General features: G+C 41.7%; 2 protein-coding genes and 1 pseudogene across 24 annotated transcripts in view; all 3 read right to left on the bottom strand.

Moving 5' to 3' along the window:
* The window catches only part of LOC138419209 (zinc finger protein 665-like), a 203,334-nt gene that overhangs the window by 79,008 nt on the left and 108,828 nt on the right, over positions 1–15,498 (bottom strand). The gene's annotated exons all lie outside the window — the stretch shown is intronic.
* Positions 1–15,498, bottom strand: part of LOC138419213 (KRAB domain-containing protein 4-like) — a 58,825-nt gene that overhangs the window by 32,132 nt on the left and 11,195 nt on the right. For 6 of the 23 annotated variants that reach the window (XR_011248872.1, XR_011248884.1, XR_011248886.1 and 3 more), the window contains 2 exons: positions 3,623–3,668; positions 2,466–2,810 (listed from right to left, as the gene is read on the bottom strand). The exons of 5 other annotated variants lie outside the window; for them this stretch is intronic. Coding sequence is in view for 5 of the 18 variants with exons in the window: in XM_069551695.1 (XP_069407796.1) it covers positions 2,649–2,810; positions 3,243–3,291; positions 3,623–3,668 (257 nt within the window). In the remaining 13 variants the exon portion in view is untranslated. Of the gene's footprint in view, positions 1–2,465; positions 2,811–3,093; positions 3,292–3,622; positions 3,669–14,510; positions 14,769–15,498 lie in introns of those variants that run through there. 12 more of the 23 variants (XR_011248875.1, XM_069551695.1, XM_069551696.1 and 9 more) reach the window with 5 other exon arrangements.
* Positions 4,458–8,327, bottom strand: LOC138419211 (zinc finger protein 665-like; annotated as a pseudogene).

Here is a 15,498-nt window from a genome sequence, read left to right as displayed (position 1 = left end):
TATCCCCGACCACCTTTCTCTGGAGAATATCAACTTAGGGCTCTAGTTAATAAGTCTCCTGGGCATAATAGGAATGTTTCAATTCCAACCCCTCTGATGGCTCTCTAACTTGCCTGACAGGTTTATCCCGACTTTTACAGCTACACATGTGATTGTTCACAGCCTCCCAACCACAAGAGGCATGGGAAGCTTAAAACATTCTATAAATATAGAGTCTTTAAAAGAGTTAAAAATCATTAGAATAGTACTGGTGGAGGGTTTCATTGTTGAGCCAATGCCTGCTGCCGAGTTTTCATATCTTTTATTGATTGTATATCTGGGAGTGCATTGATTAATATAGTTGATATATAGAAAAAATTAGTAGTAGCCTTGGCATTAATAACATCAGACCTTGAGTTAATAGATTTTGTTTGTTATAACCCAACGTACCCTTGATCTATGAAGAATGTAACTTTATTTAGTACTTTCTGACAGTGGCACCAGAGTTTAGAGAAAAAACACTTTTAGAGAAAATAAGTTTTTTGGTTGACTAACCTTTATCAGAAGAAAGAGTCATAAAATGTTATCAGGCCTCCTGGCCAGAAGATGATGTAAATCACCTAAGACCTTTGTATATGGAAAGGTATGCAGAAAGAAAGCCTGGTCTCGATAAGGGTCAGGACTGCTGACCCTGCATGACTCTGCATCTTCCATTATTCTCCAGGTACAACTTAAGGTATAAAAGCTCCTTTTGAAAAAAAAGTTGCGGGCCTTGCTCACCGAAGCTTGGTCTCCTCGTGTCATTCTTTCCTTCTCTCTCTCTTTTCGTTTTCAGGTTGATCCCCTAGAGCGCAGAGGCTGAGTTCATTTTCCTGCTCAGACTTCTAAGACCCTCTCGAGAAGGTGCTCTGCGCCTTCACCCCATCGAGAGGGCGCCTGAGGCCTTTGTGAGCAGAGCAAGTCCTATGCAGGGGCTTTACTGGCTTTCTATGTAAACCAAGGAATATCAACCTCTTCCTCTCCTCTGCTTTCTTAACTGCAATATTCTCTCTCTCTCTCCCCAACACCGTCTCTCCTGAGGGTACCCCTAGATCCTGCTGGGGCTGGACCCTGGCAGAAAAGTGTCTTGACATCCCAGTTCTTCAAGGATCAAGCTCGTTAGAGACTACACTGACCTACTAACAGTGCAGAAAAACAGGCACCAGTCTGTGCTTTGGAGATACTGACCTTGGTACATCAGTAAGCACCTCATGGGGCCATTCACCTCCTCAGCAAGTCCAGATAAGTTTGAGAGCCCCACTCAGTGTGTTTGAACTAAGTCCGTTAATACACTGCCAAGTAAAATTCAGGGTGATCAACCAATAACTTGGAGATCTGAGAACTAGGAGAAAAAGTGTCACTCAGTCGTGTCCAACTCTTTGTGACCCCACCAGGCTCCTCTGAGGGCTACAGTCCATGGGATCACAAAGCGCTGGACAAGACTGAGTGACTTTCATTTTTTTCTCCTAGTGCCTAGTGGGCTACAGTAAGCTCACTGCCATAGCTACAAGAAGCCTGCACACAGCAACTACAGAGTAACCCCCATTTGCTGAAACTAGAGAAAGCCCATGCAAGGCAAGATCCAGCACAGCAGAAAAACCAACACTGAGGTGATCTGGACTGACCAAGATAAGAAGCATCAGGACTCCCAACTCTAAGCAAACCTGAGCCAGCTTTATGTAGGTATGGAATTTACACTTGGGGGTACTTAACTGGGTACTAGGGAAACTCTGCTTTAAAAATGGGAGCTGCTTTAAATTATGTCTGGCCAACATGGGAGCTCTTTTTGACATTCCAAAACTGGGTAGAGAAAGCCAGTTTTGTAAAACATCTTTTCAGAATTCTGACCCTAAAGGATTAAGCCCTTCTAAGAGGACCCTGCATTTCTCTCCTTGTACCTTTGTGATATCAATGTTCTACCCAATCTTTTTAGGCATTTTGTTCTGTTTTGAGAACTTGGTCTGGAAGGTACACAGGGTTATATTTGGCAGCCAGTCGAATAGACTGGACCAGCTCGCAGGGAATTTGTCATAAGGGGTCCCGGCCATTAATGGTCCCTGCAATTATTTTAACCTTCCTTTTGTCTGGGTGTACAAGGGCTTTCACTTTCTTAAGACTATTTTGAAGGCTGCATTCTTTGCACCCTCTTGTGGTGACGTGTCTTGTGTCTTATCGCCTTGAGGGGCTGTTGGGCTACTACTACTCAATAGCCAGATGGTGGATCCTTTAAATAAGAGAAACTTTTAAACTGCGACATTTTTAGAGCTCATTAGCAACAGCTTTTGGCTTCCCAGGAGGCACTAGTAGTAAAGAGCCTGCCTGCCAGTGCAGGAAACAAAAGGGCAGAGGAGCCTGGGAGGCTACAGTCCTTAGGGTGGCAAAGAGTCAGACAGGACTGAAGTGACCTAGCGCACGCACGTGCACACACACACACACACAGAAAAAGCTTTCTTATAAATAGCTTTATTTGTATCTCTGAAAACATCAAATTAAACGGTGAATGCAAAGACATATAATGGTTAACCTTAAGAACCCCCATAATTTAAAACCACCAATGAAACAAACGAACAAAATATTCAGTCTGGGAGAATTTGTGGTTTCAGCTTCCCCTCAATAGATCTCACAGGTTCTTATACAAACATCAGATGAGAGACCGCTGTGGGTCCAGTGGCTAGGAATCCACCTGCCAGGGGACATGGGTTAGCTCCCTGGTCCAGGAAGACATCATATATCACAGGGCAGCTAAGTCCAAGCATCACAACTACTGAGCCCACATGACCTAGATCCGTGCTCTGCAGCAAGAAAAGTCACCACAATGAGAGGCCTGAGCACCACTAGAGAGCAGCCCTGAGCCCAACAAATAAGACCCAGCACAGCCAAAAGTAAACAAATGAATCATCCCCACATTAAACAGACCATAAGTTAAAAAAACAATTTACAGGCTGGCAGAAAACTACTGATATTGCATCAGTAATTGCTTGGAGCAATAGTTAGGTCACATTTGGGTCAATTAATCCAGTTGGGGAGTGACAAAGGGTCTTAGTGATTTTTTTTTTTTTTGACATGCCATGCAGCTTGAAGAATGTTAGTTCCCTGACCAGAGCCTGAATTCAGGCCCTCCAGGCAGCGAAAGCACAGAAATCAAACCATTGGTTCATCAGGGAGTTTCCGGGGTGATTTATTTATAACATCATTCAGATGAGTAACACATCACTTGCACTCACACTATATTTGGCAAAACTGGTCTCATGGCCTGGCCTTGCTGCACAGTGGCTGAGAAATTAAGAATACACATGGCTATGTTTGTGAAGTTATCATAAGAGTGAAGGAAGTCATTACATTAGAGTGAACTTTACTGAAAATTTATATGTGGAAATAAAAAAGAAAAAAAATTAAAGATTGTAAGAAAAAAACCGTTTCATGCCTTTCAAAACAAACCTAAAAAGTTTACATAATAAAAATTTAAAATAATTTCCCAACTACAAGCGTTTATCTCTCACTTTCAGGTAGAGTGGTACAAATGACATTTCAAAAATGAGTATTTTTCATTTTCCTGCCTTGATGCTAGAATTGGAATATCTATCATTAAAATTTAAAGACTCACCTTGTTATTTGGGGCTTCCCAGCTGGCTCAGCAGTAAAGAGTCTGCCTGTCAATGAAGGAGACAAAGGTTTGATCCCTGGGTCAAGAAGATCCTCTGGAGGAGGAAATGGCAACCCACTCTAGTATTCTTGCCTGGGAAATTCCACAGAGGAGACTGGCGCTCTACAGTCTATGGGTCACAGGGTTAGACACGACTTCATGACTAAACAACTATATGCTTATTTTCTCTTCATGTCAAGCAATACAGGAAGAACATGAAGACACCTATTCATACAGGGCACACTCACTGATGCATGGCAAGGTTCAGGCTGTATTAAAAAGAAGAGACAGGCCCAAGGTGGAGCCACTGCCTCCAGGAGGGCAAACCAACACTGCACTGCAGTGTCTGCCTGATTAAAAACATGACCAGGAGTCACTGACTGGAATTTCCAGGACACTAGTGCAGTAATCTGCAGGGCAAGACTCTGGCTACACCCTCCTCCTGCCTACACCCCTGGATAGGAGACCAGACCTGAAGCCATGTGTTTGCGAATAATTTTCTTGTCCTATCTAGTTTCTACCTACGGAAGCCTTCCATGTTGTACAGTTCCTTTGAGCACCTCTGAACGAACTAGATAGGGTGCTGCCTGATTCGTGAATCATTCAACTTCAATTAGATCTTTAAAATTTCTAAGTTCAAATTTTTGTACTTTTTTGGGGGGCGGAGGGCTGCCTGGCATTTTACATTATCTTACTTCCCTGACCATGAATCAAACCTGTGCCTTCTGCAGTGAAGTGTGGAGTTTGAACCACTGGACTGCTGGGGAACTCCACAATTTTTTTCTATTTAAATATATTTTGAGTCTGAAAATGCACTGCTATGGTATTTTAATTACAGCTGTCTGAATGTTCTGAAGCAGAGTAACTCAAGTGCAAATTATGAATATTTAATTCCCAAATTGCGTGATCTTTGGTTCTATTGTGGAAAGCAATTCTCAGATTGTTTCAGCCCCAAGAGCCTAACAATGCATTGTTACCATCTGTTACAAAATACTGAGGTCTGATAAAACTCTGTTGGTGGGAAGAACATGGTTCATCCAGGGTTGTGGAGAAAGTGATTACATTTTATGAATCAAAAGAGGACATCTATGATATATTCTGAATAAAACAGTAGCAAATGGTAATGGCAGCAGTTAAATGTCAATCATACACATATATATACTATTTGATTTCTTTTGATTAAATTTCCACTTCAGATAACTGCTCTCTCGATGGTCAGACAGTATAGCACCCAGTCCTACAACATGCTGTGGTCTGTGTATGGAAGGGCGCCCTGAACATAACAAGCATGGTAAGTTATGGCACAGTTTTACATTATTCTCTGCCCTTACCTGATGCCAATTCACATACCAGTGAATTGAATAATTCAGTGTCCATGTTTTCTCAGGAAAGATGGATATGAATGAACCACACTTAATCAGGTTAGCCTCTACATCTTACTAATTCCTCTGTAGAGACCATCATGAAAGGCCCTGTAAGAAAGCTACAGAAGGTTTTCAAACTACTGCAGAAAAGCCATAGTGAAAGGTTGTTGCTGAACCACGAAAAGATGCCGGGATTCTTGGCCTCCGGAGGAGAAGAATTCAATCCAGGACCAGAAACAAGGCTTGATCGCTCAGAGCTTTTGTGTAATAAAGTTTTATTAAAGTATCAAGGAGCTAGAGAAAGCTTCTGACATAGGCGTCAGAAGGTGGCAGATAGAGTGCCCCCCTGCTACTCTTAAGCTGGATGTTATATAGTCACTAGCAGTCTGTTAATGAAAGAAAGGAATGTCTCAAAACTCAGAATGGCACCAGGCCCCTCATCCATAAGATGTATTTTGGGATAATCTTGGCACCAGATGATTCATCCCTGGCCATGAAAGGATCGACTTGAATCTCGTAGAAGGGCAGATTACCATACAGATAGTTTTGTTTACATAGATTAGGGGAACAATATCTGAGTAAAACTTACTGGTTTGTCAAGTAAGTTCTGAGCCATTAGGCAGAACTGACTTGAAGACAAAGTCTAGGGTAAATGCACAGTATATTAACATAGCTTAAGACAAACATTTCCATAAGAAAAATGCATTGGTTAACTCAAGGTTTGAGAATAGTTAACTTCAGGTGAAACCAGGTGTCATTATAGCAACACAGTATTTTAAGAGAAAGCTTTTAATTTGTATAGAAAAGGAAAAAAATATTGCTTGTTTCCTCCTGCTGCTTAAAAGAGATAAACGTGTCTGACACTTGCAGCCTATTTCCTCCGTTTGGAGACCCCTGGCCTTCCTGCCTGTTACCCTCTCAATAGTAATATGGCCTTCTCAAGAAAACTCCACTAATTAAACACTTTACACACTGAAGATACTGGGCTATCTTCCTACATGTCCTTCAGTTTCAATATATTTAATATACACCACATGCCATAAGTTTCAACATATTTAATATAATTATTCTGCAATAGTATTGGAGGTTAATGTTGGAGAACTAAGAACTGGTCTAAAAACTTGGCAAATTCATTACATCTATAAGGATTCTCCCCAATATGAATTTCTTGGTGAATCTTGAAGACATACTGGTTTTCTTAGAACTGTTTTCACATTCAGTATATCTGTTCAGTTTCTGATCTGCATAAATTACCTTATTATGCCCAAAGTGTGCATATCTGATGGAAAAAACTGCAAGCTTGCTCTCCAATATAAATTCTTTCATGTTTCACAGATTTGAACTTCAGGTTGAAGTTTTAGCATGCACATTATATCTGTGTACTTTCTCTGAAAGACGTGTAATTTGAGGTCTAGTGCATTCGGAGCCTGGAGAAAGCCCTTGCCCACACATTTCCATGACTCCTCTTCAATATGGACTCTTGTTGTCAAATGCATCCAACTCAAGGTGAAACTTTTTCCACCCCCAATGCATCTGTAAAGTACTGTTCCAGTATGTTCCCCATCTTCCGTTTGTGTCTCTGCATTATGAATTCTCTGATGACGTGAATGATGAGACCTGTTACTGAAGACCCGGCCACACATTACATTCATATGATTCCCTCCGTAAGAATTACCTTATGGTCACTTAAGATTGACTGCACTCTAAATGTATGGCTTCTCTCCAGCATGAATTTTCTCTTGCTTTGTAAGAAATGAATGCCTTCCAAAACAAACACCTGCCACATTCATGATGTGGGTAAGATCTCAATTCAGAATCAATTACCTAATGGTTACTTAAGTCTGAACATAGAATCAAAGCTTTGCCACATATATTTGTGTGGTTTTCCTCCAGTGTGACTTTTCTGAGGGTCAAACAGATGATATGCTTTACTGCATGCATTACATTTGTAACTTTTCACTGTAGTATGGATTCTCAGAAGACCTGAAAAGTGATTCCTGTGACTGAAGGCTTTGCACATAAATTACATGTCTAGTTTCTCTCCTGTATGAACTGCCTAATGGTCAGTTAAGGCTGAACATGCACTAAAGGCTTTGCCACTCATTACATTTGTGAGATTTTTCTCCAGTATGAATTCTCCAATTAATTCCAAGGTGTGCAATTTGAGTAAGGCACACATATCATATTTACATGGTTTCTCTTTTGTATGAACTCTCTGACTGTAAGGACTAGACTCTTACTAAAGACTTTGCCACACTCAGGACATTTGTAAGGTTCCTCTCCATTATGAATTATTTGATGAACTGAAAAGTCGGTCCTGTATCTGAAGGCTGTGCCACACAAATTACGTTTATATGGTTTCTCTCCCGTATGTATTGCTTGATGGTAAATAAAGGTTGAACGTGCACTATAAGCTTTGCCACACTCATCACATTTGTATGGTTTCTCTCCAGTATGAGTTCTGTGATGAACTGCAAAGGAAGCCCTGTACCTGAAAGCTTTGCCACGTAAATTACATGTATATGGATTCTCTCCTGTGTGAACTGCTTGATGTTTAGTTAAGTCTGGATGTGCACTAAAAGTTTTGCCACACTCATCACATTTATATGGTTTCTCTAAAGTATGAATTCTCTGATGAGCTTTAAGGCCTGAACCCTGACTGAATGCTTTGCCACACTCATTACATTTGTAAGGTTTCTCTCCAGTATGAATTCTCCGATGATGCCTAAGCTATGAATTTTGACTAAAGCACTGGCTACATACATCACACTGATATGGTTTCTCTCCAGTGTGAATTCTCTAATGGAGTGTAAAATAAGACCTGAGACTGAAGGCTTTGCCACATAAATTACATTTATATGGTTTCCCTCCTGTATGAAGTGCTTGATGTTTACTTAAGTCTGAATGCACTAAAAGCTTTTCCACACTCATCACATTGATATGGTTTCTCTCCAGTATGAATTTTCCAATGAATCCTAATGTGTGCATTTCGAGTAAAGCACCAGCTACATATATCACATTTATATGGTTTCTCTCCAGTATGAATTCTCCTATGAACTGTAAGTGTTGCATTTTGACTAAAGACTTTTCCACATAGGTCACATTTATATGGTTTCTCTCCTGTATGAACTGCTTGATGTCTAGTTAAGTCTGAATCTGCATTAAAAGCTTTGCCACACTCATTACATAAAATTCTCCAGTGAACTGTAAAATAAGACATGTGACCGAAGGCTTTGCCACATAAATTACATTTATATGGCTTCTCTCCTGTATGAACTGCTTGATGGTCAGTAAAGACTGAATGTGCACTGATAGCTTTGCTATATTCACCCTATTTATAGGGTTTCTCTTCAGTATGAACTCTCCGATGAACCATAGGTCTTGCATTTTGACTAAAGGCCTTTCCACACATATCACATTTATATGGTTTCTCTCTATGGATCCTTTGATGTCCAGTGAGTTCCGAGTCCTGAACAAAGGTCATGGCACACTCAGTACATTTGTAAGGTTTTCCTCTGTGTGCTTCCTGGTCTTGCGCCAGTACTGAAGGGTGCATAACAGCATTCTCACATATATCCGAAATGCTGGTGCAGAAACTAGGAGTTCTCTGAAGTGGCAAATCTGAGGTGCTACTGTTGATACTCCTCACAACTTGAATACATTCAAATGTTTTCCCTTCAGGTTGAAGTATCTGCAGTTCATCTTGAAAGCTTGATCCATGCCTGTTTTCAACATGCTTATTTCCCGCTGCAATTCTACTGTGTCGATCACTTTCATTAGTGAGATTTTTGTTCTGGGTAATAGACATTCCTTTGTAATTTCTTTCATCATCTCTCCCCTGACACTCAAATTCATGCAAATTTTCCTGGATCTCTCTAAGGGAAAAATCTGTGATTTCATGGCTTTCAGGTCTTCCCAACATCACTGTGTGAAATACTTCTTTATCACTGTTTACTTTTGTCGCTAATTTCTGGCTTATATGTGTATCAGACATATCTACAAGATATAAAGAACCATAAGTATCCTATTAATTATAATTCATAAATAAATTCTTTCATGTTGAACACATGATCTTACACCTAAAGTAATACCCATCCTGAACAGAATTATGAATCTTCCCAGTGATGATTTTCAAAATAAAAGAAACACTAAAGGAATAGTGTTTAATAAAAAAGAGTAATTGGGCTTCCCTGGTAGCTCAGAGGGAAAGAATCCACCTGCCAATGCAGGAAACATGGATTCAGTCCCTGACCTGGGAAGATCCCATATGCTGTGGAGCAACTAAGCCCATGAGCTACAATTATTAAGCCTATGCTTGGGAGCCTGGGAGCCACAACTATTGAGCCCATATGCTACAACTACACAAGCCATCACAACCTAGAGCCTGTGTTACAAAATAAGAGAAGACAAGGCAATGAGAGCCTCACACACCACAACTATAGAGTAGCACCTGCTCTACACAAATAGAGAAAACCTCGTGCAGCAACAAAGACCCAGCACAGCCAAATAAATAAATAAAATTTTAAAAAATTTTTAAAAAGTGATCACCTGTAATTCAAATTAGTTTTACAGTAGGCTAGTTTCAAACACACAATGACAAAAACATTCATGTAGTTGAAACCTATGTCAGCTCTCAAAGAAAAGGGTATTATCACACCATGACCCCAAAGCACACTCTACTTGGCTCTTTTTTTTTTTTTGAAGTCACTCAGTCCTGTCCGACTCTTTGTGACCCCGTGGACTGTAGCCCACCAGGATTCTCCAGGCAAGAATACTGGAGTGGGTTGCCATTTCCTTCTCCAGGGGATCTTCCCAACCCAGGGATTGAACCTGGGTCTCCCACATTGCAGGCAGACGCTTTAACCTCTGAGCTACCAGGGAAGCCCCTACTTGGCTTTAATTGGTAGTAAACATACTATTGTCTCATAATTGAGGAGGAAAAAAAAATACATTATACACAATATACCCATACTTATACATAATTACATGCTAAAGAACAGACAGGGCTTGGCAGGTTTCTCCGTGGTAAATAATCCACCTGCCACTACAGGAGATGCAAAAGACTAGTGTTCAATCCCTGGATCTGGATGAACCTCTGGAGACAGAAATGGCAACCCACTCCAGTATTCTTGCCTGCAAGAAATTCCATGGACAGAGAAGCCTGGCAGGCTACAGTCCATGGGGGCCACAAAGAGTCCGATACCTCTGAAAGACTGAGTATGCATGCAAAGACTAGACAATATATTGTAATGGTAAATATTCCAAAAGAAACTACATAATGAATAATGTAAAAACTAAAGAGCAGTTTCTGAAAGAGATGGGAATACCCAACTTACCTGTCTCCTGAGAAACCTGTATGCAGGACAAGAAGCAAAAGTTAGAACCAGATATGGAGGAACAACTAACTGGTTCAAAACTGAGAAAGAAGTATATCAAAGCTGTATATTGTCAGCCGGTTTATTTAACTTATATGCAGAGTACATCATGCAAAATGCTGGGTTGGATTAAACACAAGCTGGAATCAAGATTGCCAGGAGAAGTATCAACAATCTCACATATGCACATGATTCTACTTTAATGGCAGAGAGCAAAGAGGAATTAAACAGCCTCTTGATGGGGTGAAAGAAAACAATAAAAAAAGCTGGCTTCAAACACACCATTCAAAACACTAAGACCATGGCATCTTGTCCTATCACTTGACGGCAAATAGATGGGGGGCAAAAAAGGAAATCAGTGCCAGATTTTATGTTCTTGGGCTTGAAAACATGGATGGTGACTGCAGCTATGAAATTTAAAAGATGCTTACTCCTTGGGAAAAAACCTATGGCATACCTAGAGAGCATATTAAAAATCAGAGACATCACTTTTGCCAAAAAATGTTCATAGAGTCAAAGCCATGGTTTTTCCAGTCATCATGTACGGATGTGAGACTCGAACCATAAAGAAGGCTGTTCTGTTCAGTTCAGTCGCTCAGTCACGTCCAACTCTTTCAGTTCAGTTCAGTTCGAGTCGTGTCCGACTATTTGCAACCGCATAAATCACAGCACGCCAGGCCTCCCTGTCCATCACCAACTCCCGGAGACTCACGCCCATCCAGTCAGTGATGCCAACGAGTCATCTCATCCTCTGTCGTCCTCTTCTCCTCCTGCCCCCAATCCCTCCCAGCATCAGACTCTTTTCCACTGAGTCAACTCTTCGCATGAGGTGGCCAAAGCACTGGAGTTTCAGCTTTAGCATCATTCCTTCCAAAGAAATCCCAGGGCTGATCTCCTTCAGAATGGACTGGCTGGATCTCCTTGCAGTCCAAGGGACTCTCAAGAGTCTTCTCCAACACCACAGTTCAAAAGCATCCATTCTTCGGCGCTCAGCCTTCTTCACAGTCCAAATCTCACATCCATACATGACCACAGGGAAAACCATAGCCTTGACTAGACGGACCTTAGTCGGCAATGTCTCTGCTTTTGAATATGCTATCTAGGTTGCTCATAACTTTTCTTTCAAGGAGTAAGCGTCTTTTAATTTCATGGCTGCAGTCACCATCTGCAGTGATTTTGGAGCCCCCAAAAATAAAGTCTGACACTGTTTCCACTGTTTCCCCATCTATTTCCCATTAAGTGATGGAACCGGATGCCATGATCTTTGTTTTCTGAATGTTGAGCTTTAAGCCAACTTTTCACTCTCCACTTTCACTTTCATCAAGAGGCTTTTTAGTTCCTCTTCACTTTTTGCCATAAGGGTGGTATCAACTGCATATCTGAGGTTATTGATATTTCTCCCAGCAGTCTTGATTCCAGCTTGTGTTTCTTCCAGTCCAGCGTTTCTCATGATGCACTCTACATATAAGTTAAATAAGCAGGTGACAATATACAGCCTTGATGTACTCCTTTTCCTATTTGGAACCAGTTTGTTGTTCCATGCCCAGTTCTAACTGTTGCTTCCTGACCTGTATACAGATTTCTCAAGAGGCAGGTCAGGTGATCTGGTATTCCAATCACTTTCAGAATTTTCCACAGTTTATTGTGATCCACACAGTCAAAGGCTTTGGCATAGTCAATAAAGCAGAAATAGATGTTTTTCTGGAACTCTCTTGCTTTTTCATGACCCAGTGGATGTTGGCAATTTGATTTCTGTTTCCTCTGCCTTTTCTAAAACCAGCTTGAACATCAGGGAGTTCACAGTTCACGTACTGCTGAAGCCTGGCTTGGAGAATTTTGAGCATTAATTTACTAGCATGTGAGATGAGTGCCACTGTGCAGTAGTTTGAGCATTCTTTGGCATTGCCTTTCTTTGGGATTGGAATGAAAACTGACCTTTTCGAGTTCTGCGGCCACTGCTGAGTTTTCCAAATTTGCTGGCATATTGAGTGCAGCACTTTCACAGCATCATCTTTCAGGATTTGAAATAGCTCAACTGGAATTCCATCACCTCCACTAGCTTTGTTCGTAGTGATGCATTCTAACGCCCACTTGATTTCACTTTCCAGGATGTCTGGCTTTAGATGAGTGATCACACCATCGTGATTATCTGGGTTGTGAAGATCTTTTTTGTATAGTTCTTCTGTGTATTCTTGCCACCTCTTCTTAATATCTTCTGCTTCTGTTAGGTCCAGACCATTTCTGTCCTTATCAAGCCCATCTTTGCACGAAATGTTCCCTTGGTATCTCTAATTTTCTTGAAGAGATCTCTTAGTCTTTCCCATTCTGTTCTTGTCCTCTATTTCTTTGCATTGATCGCTGAAGAAGGCTTTCTTATCTCTTCTTACTATTCTCTGGAACTCTGCATTCAGATGCTTATATCTTTCCTTTTCTCCTTTGTTTTTCACCTCTCTCCTTTTCACACCTATTTGTAAGGCCTCCCCAGACAGCCATTTTGGTTTTTTGCATTTCTTTTCCATGGGGATGGTCTTGATCCCTGTCTCCTGTACAATGTCACGAACCTCATTCCATAGTTCATCAGGCACTCTATCTATCAGATCTAGGCCCTTAAATCTATTTCTCACTTCCACTGTATAATCATAAGGGATTTGATTTAGGCCATACCTGAATTTTCTAGTGGTTTTCCTACTTTCTTCAATTTAAGTATGAATTTGATAATAAGGAGTTCATGATCTGAGCCACAGTCAGGTCCTGGTCTTGTTTTTGTTGACTGTATAGAGCTTTGTCATCTTAGGCTGCAAAGAATATAATCAATCTGATTTCTGTGTTGATCATCTGGTGATGTCCATGTCTAGAGTCTTCTTTTGTGTTGTTGGAAGAGGGTGCTTGCTATGACTAGTGCATTGTCTTGGCAAAACTCTATTAGTCTTTGCCCTGCTTCATTCCACACTCCTAGGCCAAATTTGCCTGTTACTCCAGGTGTTTCTTGACTTCCTACTTTTGCACTCCAGTCCCCTATAATGAAAAGGACATCTTTTGGGGGTGTTAGTTCTAAAAGGTCTGGTAGGTCTTCATAGTACCATTCAACTTCAGCTTCTTCAGCATTACTGGTTGGGGCACAGACTTGGATTACCATGATATTGAATGGTTTGCCTTGGAAACGAACAGAAATCATTCTGTCGTTTTTGAGATTGCATCCAAGTACTGCATTTCAGACTCTTCTGTTGACCATGATGGCTACTCCATTTCTTCTGAGGGATTCTTGCCCACAGTAGTAGATATAATTGTCATCTGAGTTAAATTCACCCATTCCAGTCCATTTTAGTTAGCTGATTCCTAGCATGTCGACGTTTACTCTTGCCATCTCTTGTTTGACCACTTCCAATTTGCCTTGATTCATGGACCTGACATTACAGGCTCCTATGCAATACTGCTCTTTACAGCATCGGACCTTGCATCTATCACCAGTCACATCCAGAGCTGGGTATTGTTTTTGCTTTGGCTCCATCCCTTCATTCTTTCTGGAGTTATTTCTCCACTGATCTCCAGTAGTGTGTTGGGCACCCACTGACCTGGGGAGTTCCTCTTTCAGTATCCTATCATTTTGCCTTTTCATACTGTTCATGAGGTTCTCAAGGCAAGAATACTGAAGTGGTTTGCCATTCCCTTCTCCAGTGGACCACATTCTGTCAGACCTCTCCACCATGACCTGCCCATCTTAGGTTGCCCCACCAGCATGGCTTAGTTTCATTGAGTTAGACAAGGCTGTGGTCCTAGTGTGATTAGATTGACTAGTTTTCTGTGAGTATGGTTTCAGTGTGTCTGCCCTCTGATGCCCTCTTGCAACACCTACCATCTTACTTGGGTTTCTCTTACCTTGGGCATGGGTTATCTCTTTACAGCTGCTCCAGCAAAGCGCAGCCACTGCTCCTTACTTTGGATGAGGGGTATCTCCTCACTGCTGCCCTTCCTGACCTTCAACGTGGGATAGCTCCTCTAGGCCCTCCTGGCACCCGCGTAGCCACTACTCCTTGCACTTGGGGTTGCTCCTCCCGGCCACCTCCCCTGGCCTCGGGTTTGGGGTGGCTACTCCCAGCCGCCGCCCCTGACCTTGGACGTGGGGTGGCTCTTCCTGGCCGCCCTTGATCTCGGAGGCCGGGTAGCTCCTTTTGGCCACTGCCCCTGGCCTGGGACGCAGGGTAGCTCCTCCCAGCTGCCGCCCCTGACCTCGGACGTCGGGTAGCTCCTCTCGCCCACGCTTAGTGCGCCAGTCGCAGCCACCCGCGCTTAGTGCGCCGGTGGCAGCCTGCCAAAGAATTGATGATTTCGAACTGTTGTGCTGGAGAAGGCTCTTCAGAGTCCCTTGGACTGCAAGGAGATAAAACCAGTCAGCCCTGAAGGAAGTCAACCCTGAATATTCATTGGAAGGGCTGATGCTGAAGCTGAAGTTCTAATACTTAGACTCCTTGATGCAAAGAGATGACTCACTGGAAAAGACACTGATGCTGGGGAAGGTCAAGGGCAGAAGGAAAAGGTGGCAACAGAGGATGAGATGGTTGGATAGCATCACTGACTCAATGGACATGAGTTTGAGCAAACTCAGGGAAATAGTGAAGCACAGGGAAGCCTGGGGTGCTGTAGTTCATGGGGTTGCAAAGTTTCAAACATGACTTACCGACAGAACAAAAAAAGAACAAAAGGGCAGTTTACAATTGCACAACAAACACAGCATTAGGAAATAAAGGATTCATTTAAAACAATTTTTTTTTTGTCATACCACATCCCTTGTGGGATTTTAATTCCACGACCAGGGAGTGAACCTATGCCCAAGCAGTTAAAAGTGCTGAATTCTAGCCACTGGACCACCAAGGAGTTCCTTCATATGATTTAAAACCAAAACAAAATACACTTTTATAAATATCTGTTATAAATCTATCAGTATATTGATGTATAGGCTATTTGATGACATCAACAAGTAGTTCATACCAGTTACATTGGATAATACATTCAGAAAGATCACCATCTGTAAATTTAAAAAATCAGTAAATGAAATAGTCTCTACTTACACAATAGTCATTCAATACAGCAATTCCCTATC

The sequence above is a fragment of the Ovis canadensis genome, chromosome 14 (assembly GCF_042477335.2).
Source record: "Ovis canadensis isolate MfBH-ARS-UI-01 breed Bighorn chromosome 14, ARS-UI_OviCan_v2, whole genome shotgun sequence".
In the NCBI taxonomy this organism is placed as follows: domain Eukaryota; kingdom Metazoa; phylum Chordata; class Mammalia; order Artiodactyla; family Bovidae; genus Ovis; species Ovis canadensis.
This window is presented reverse-complemented; position numbering and strand designations above follow the sequence as displayed.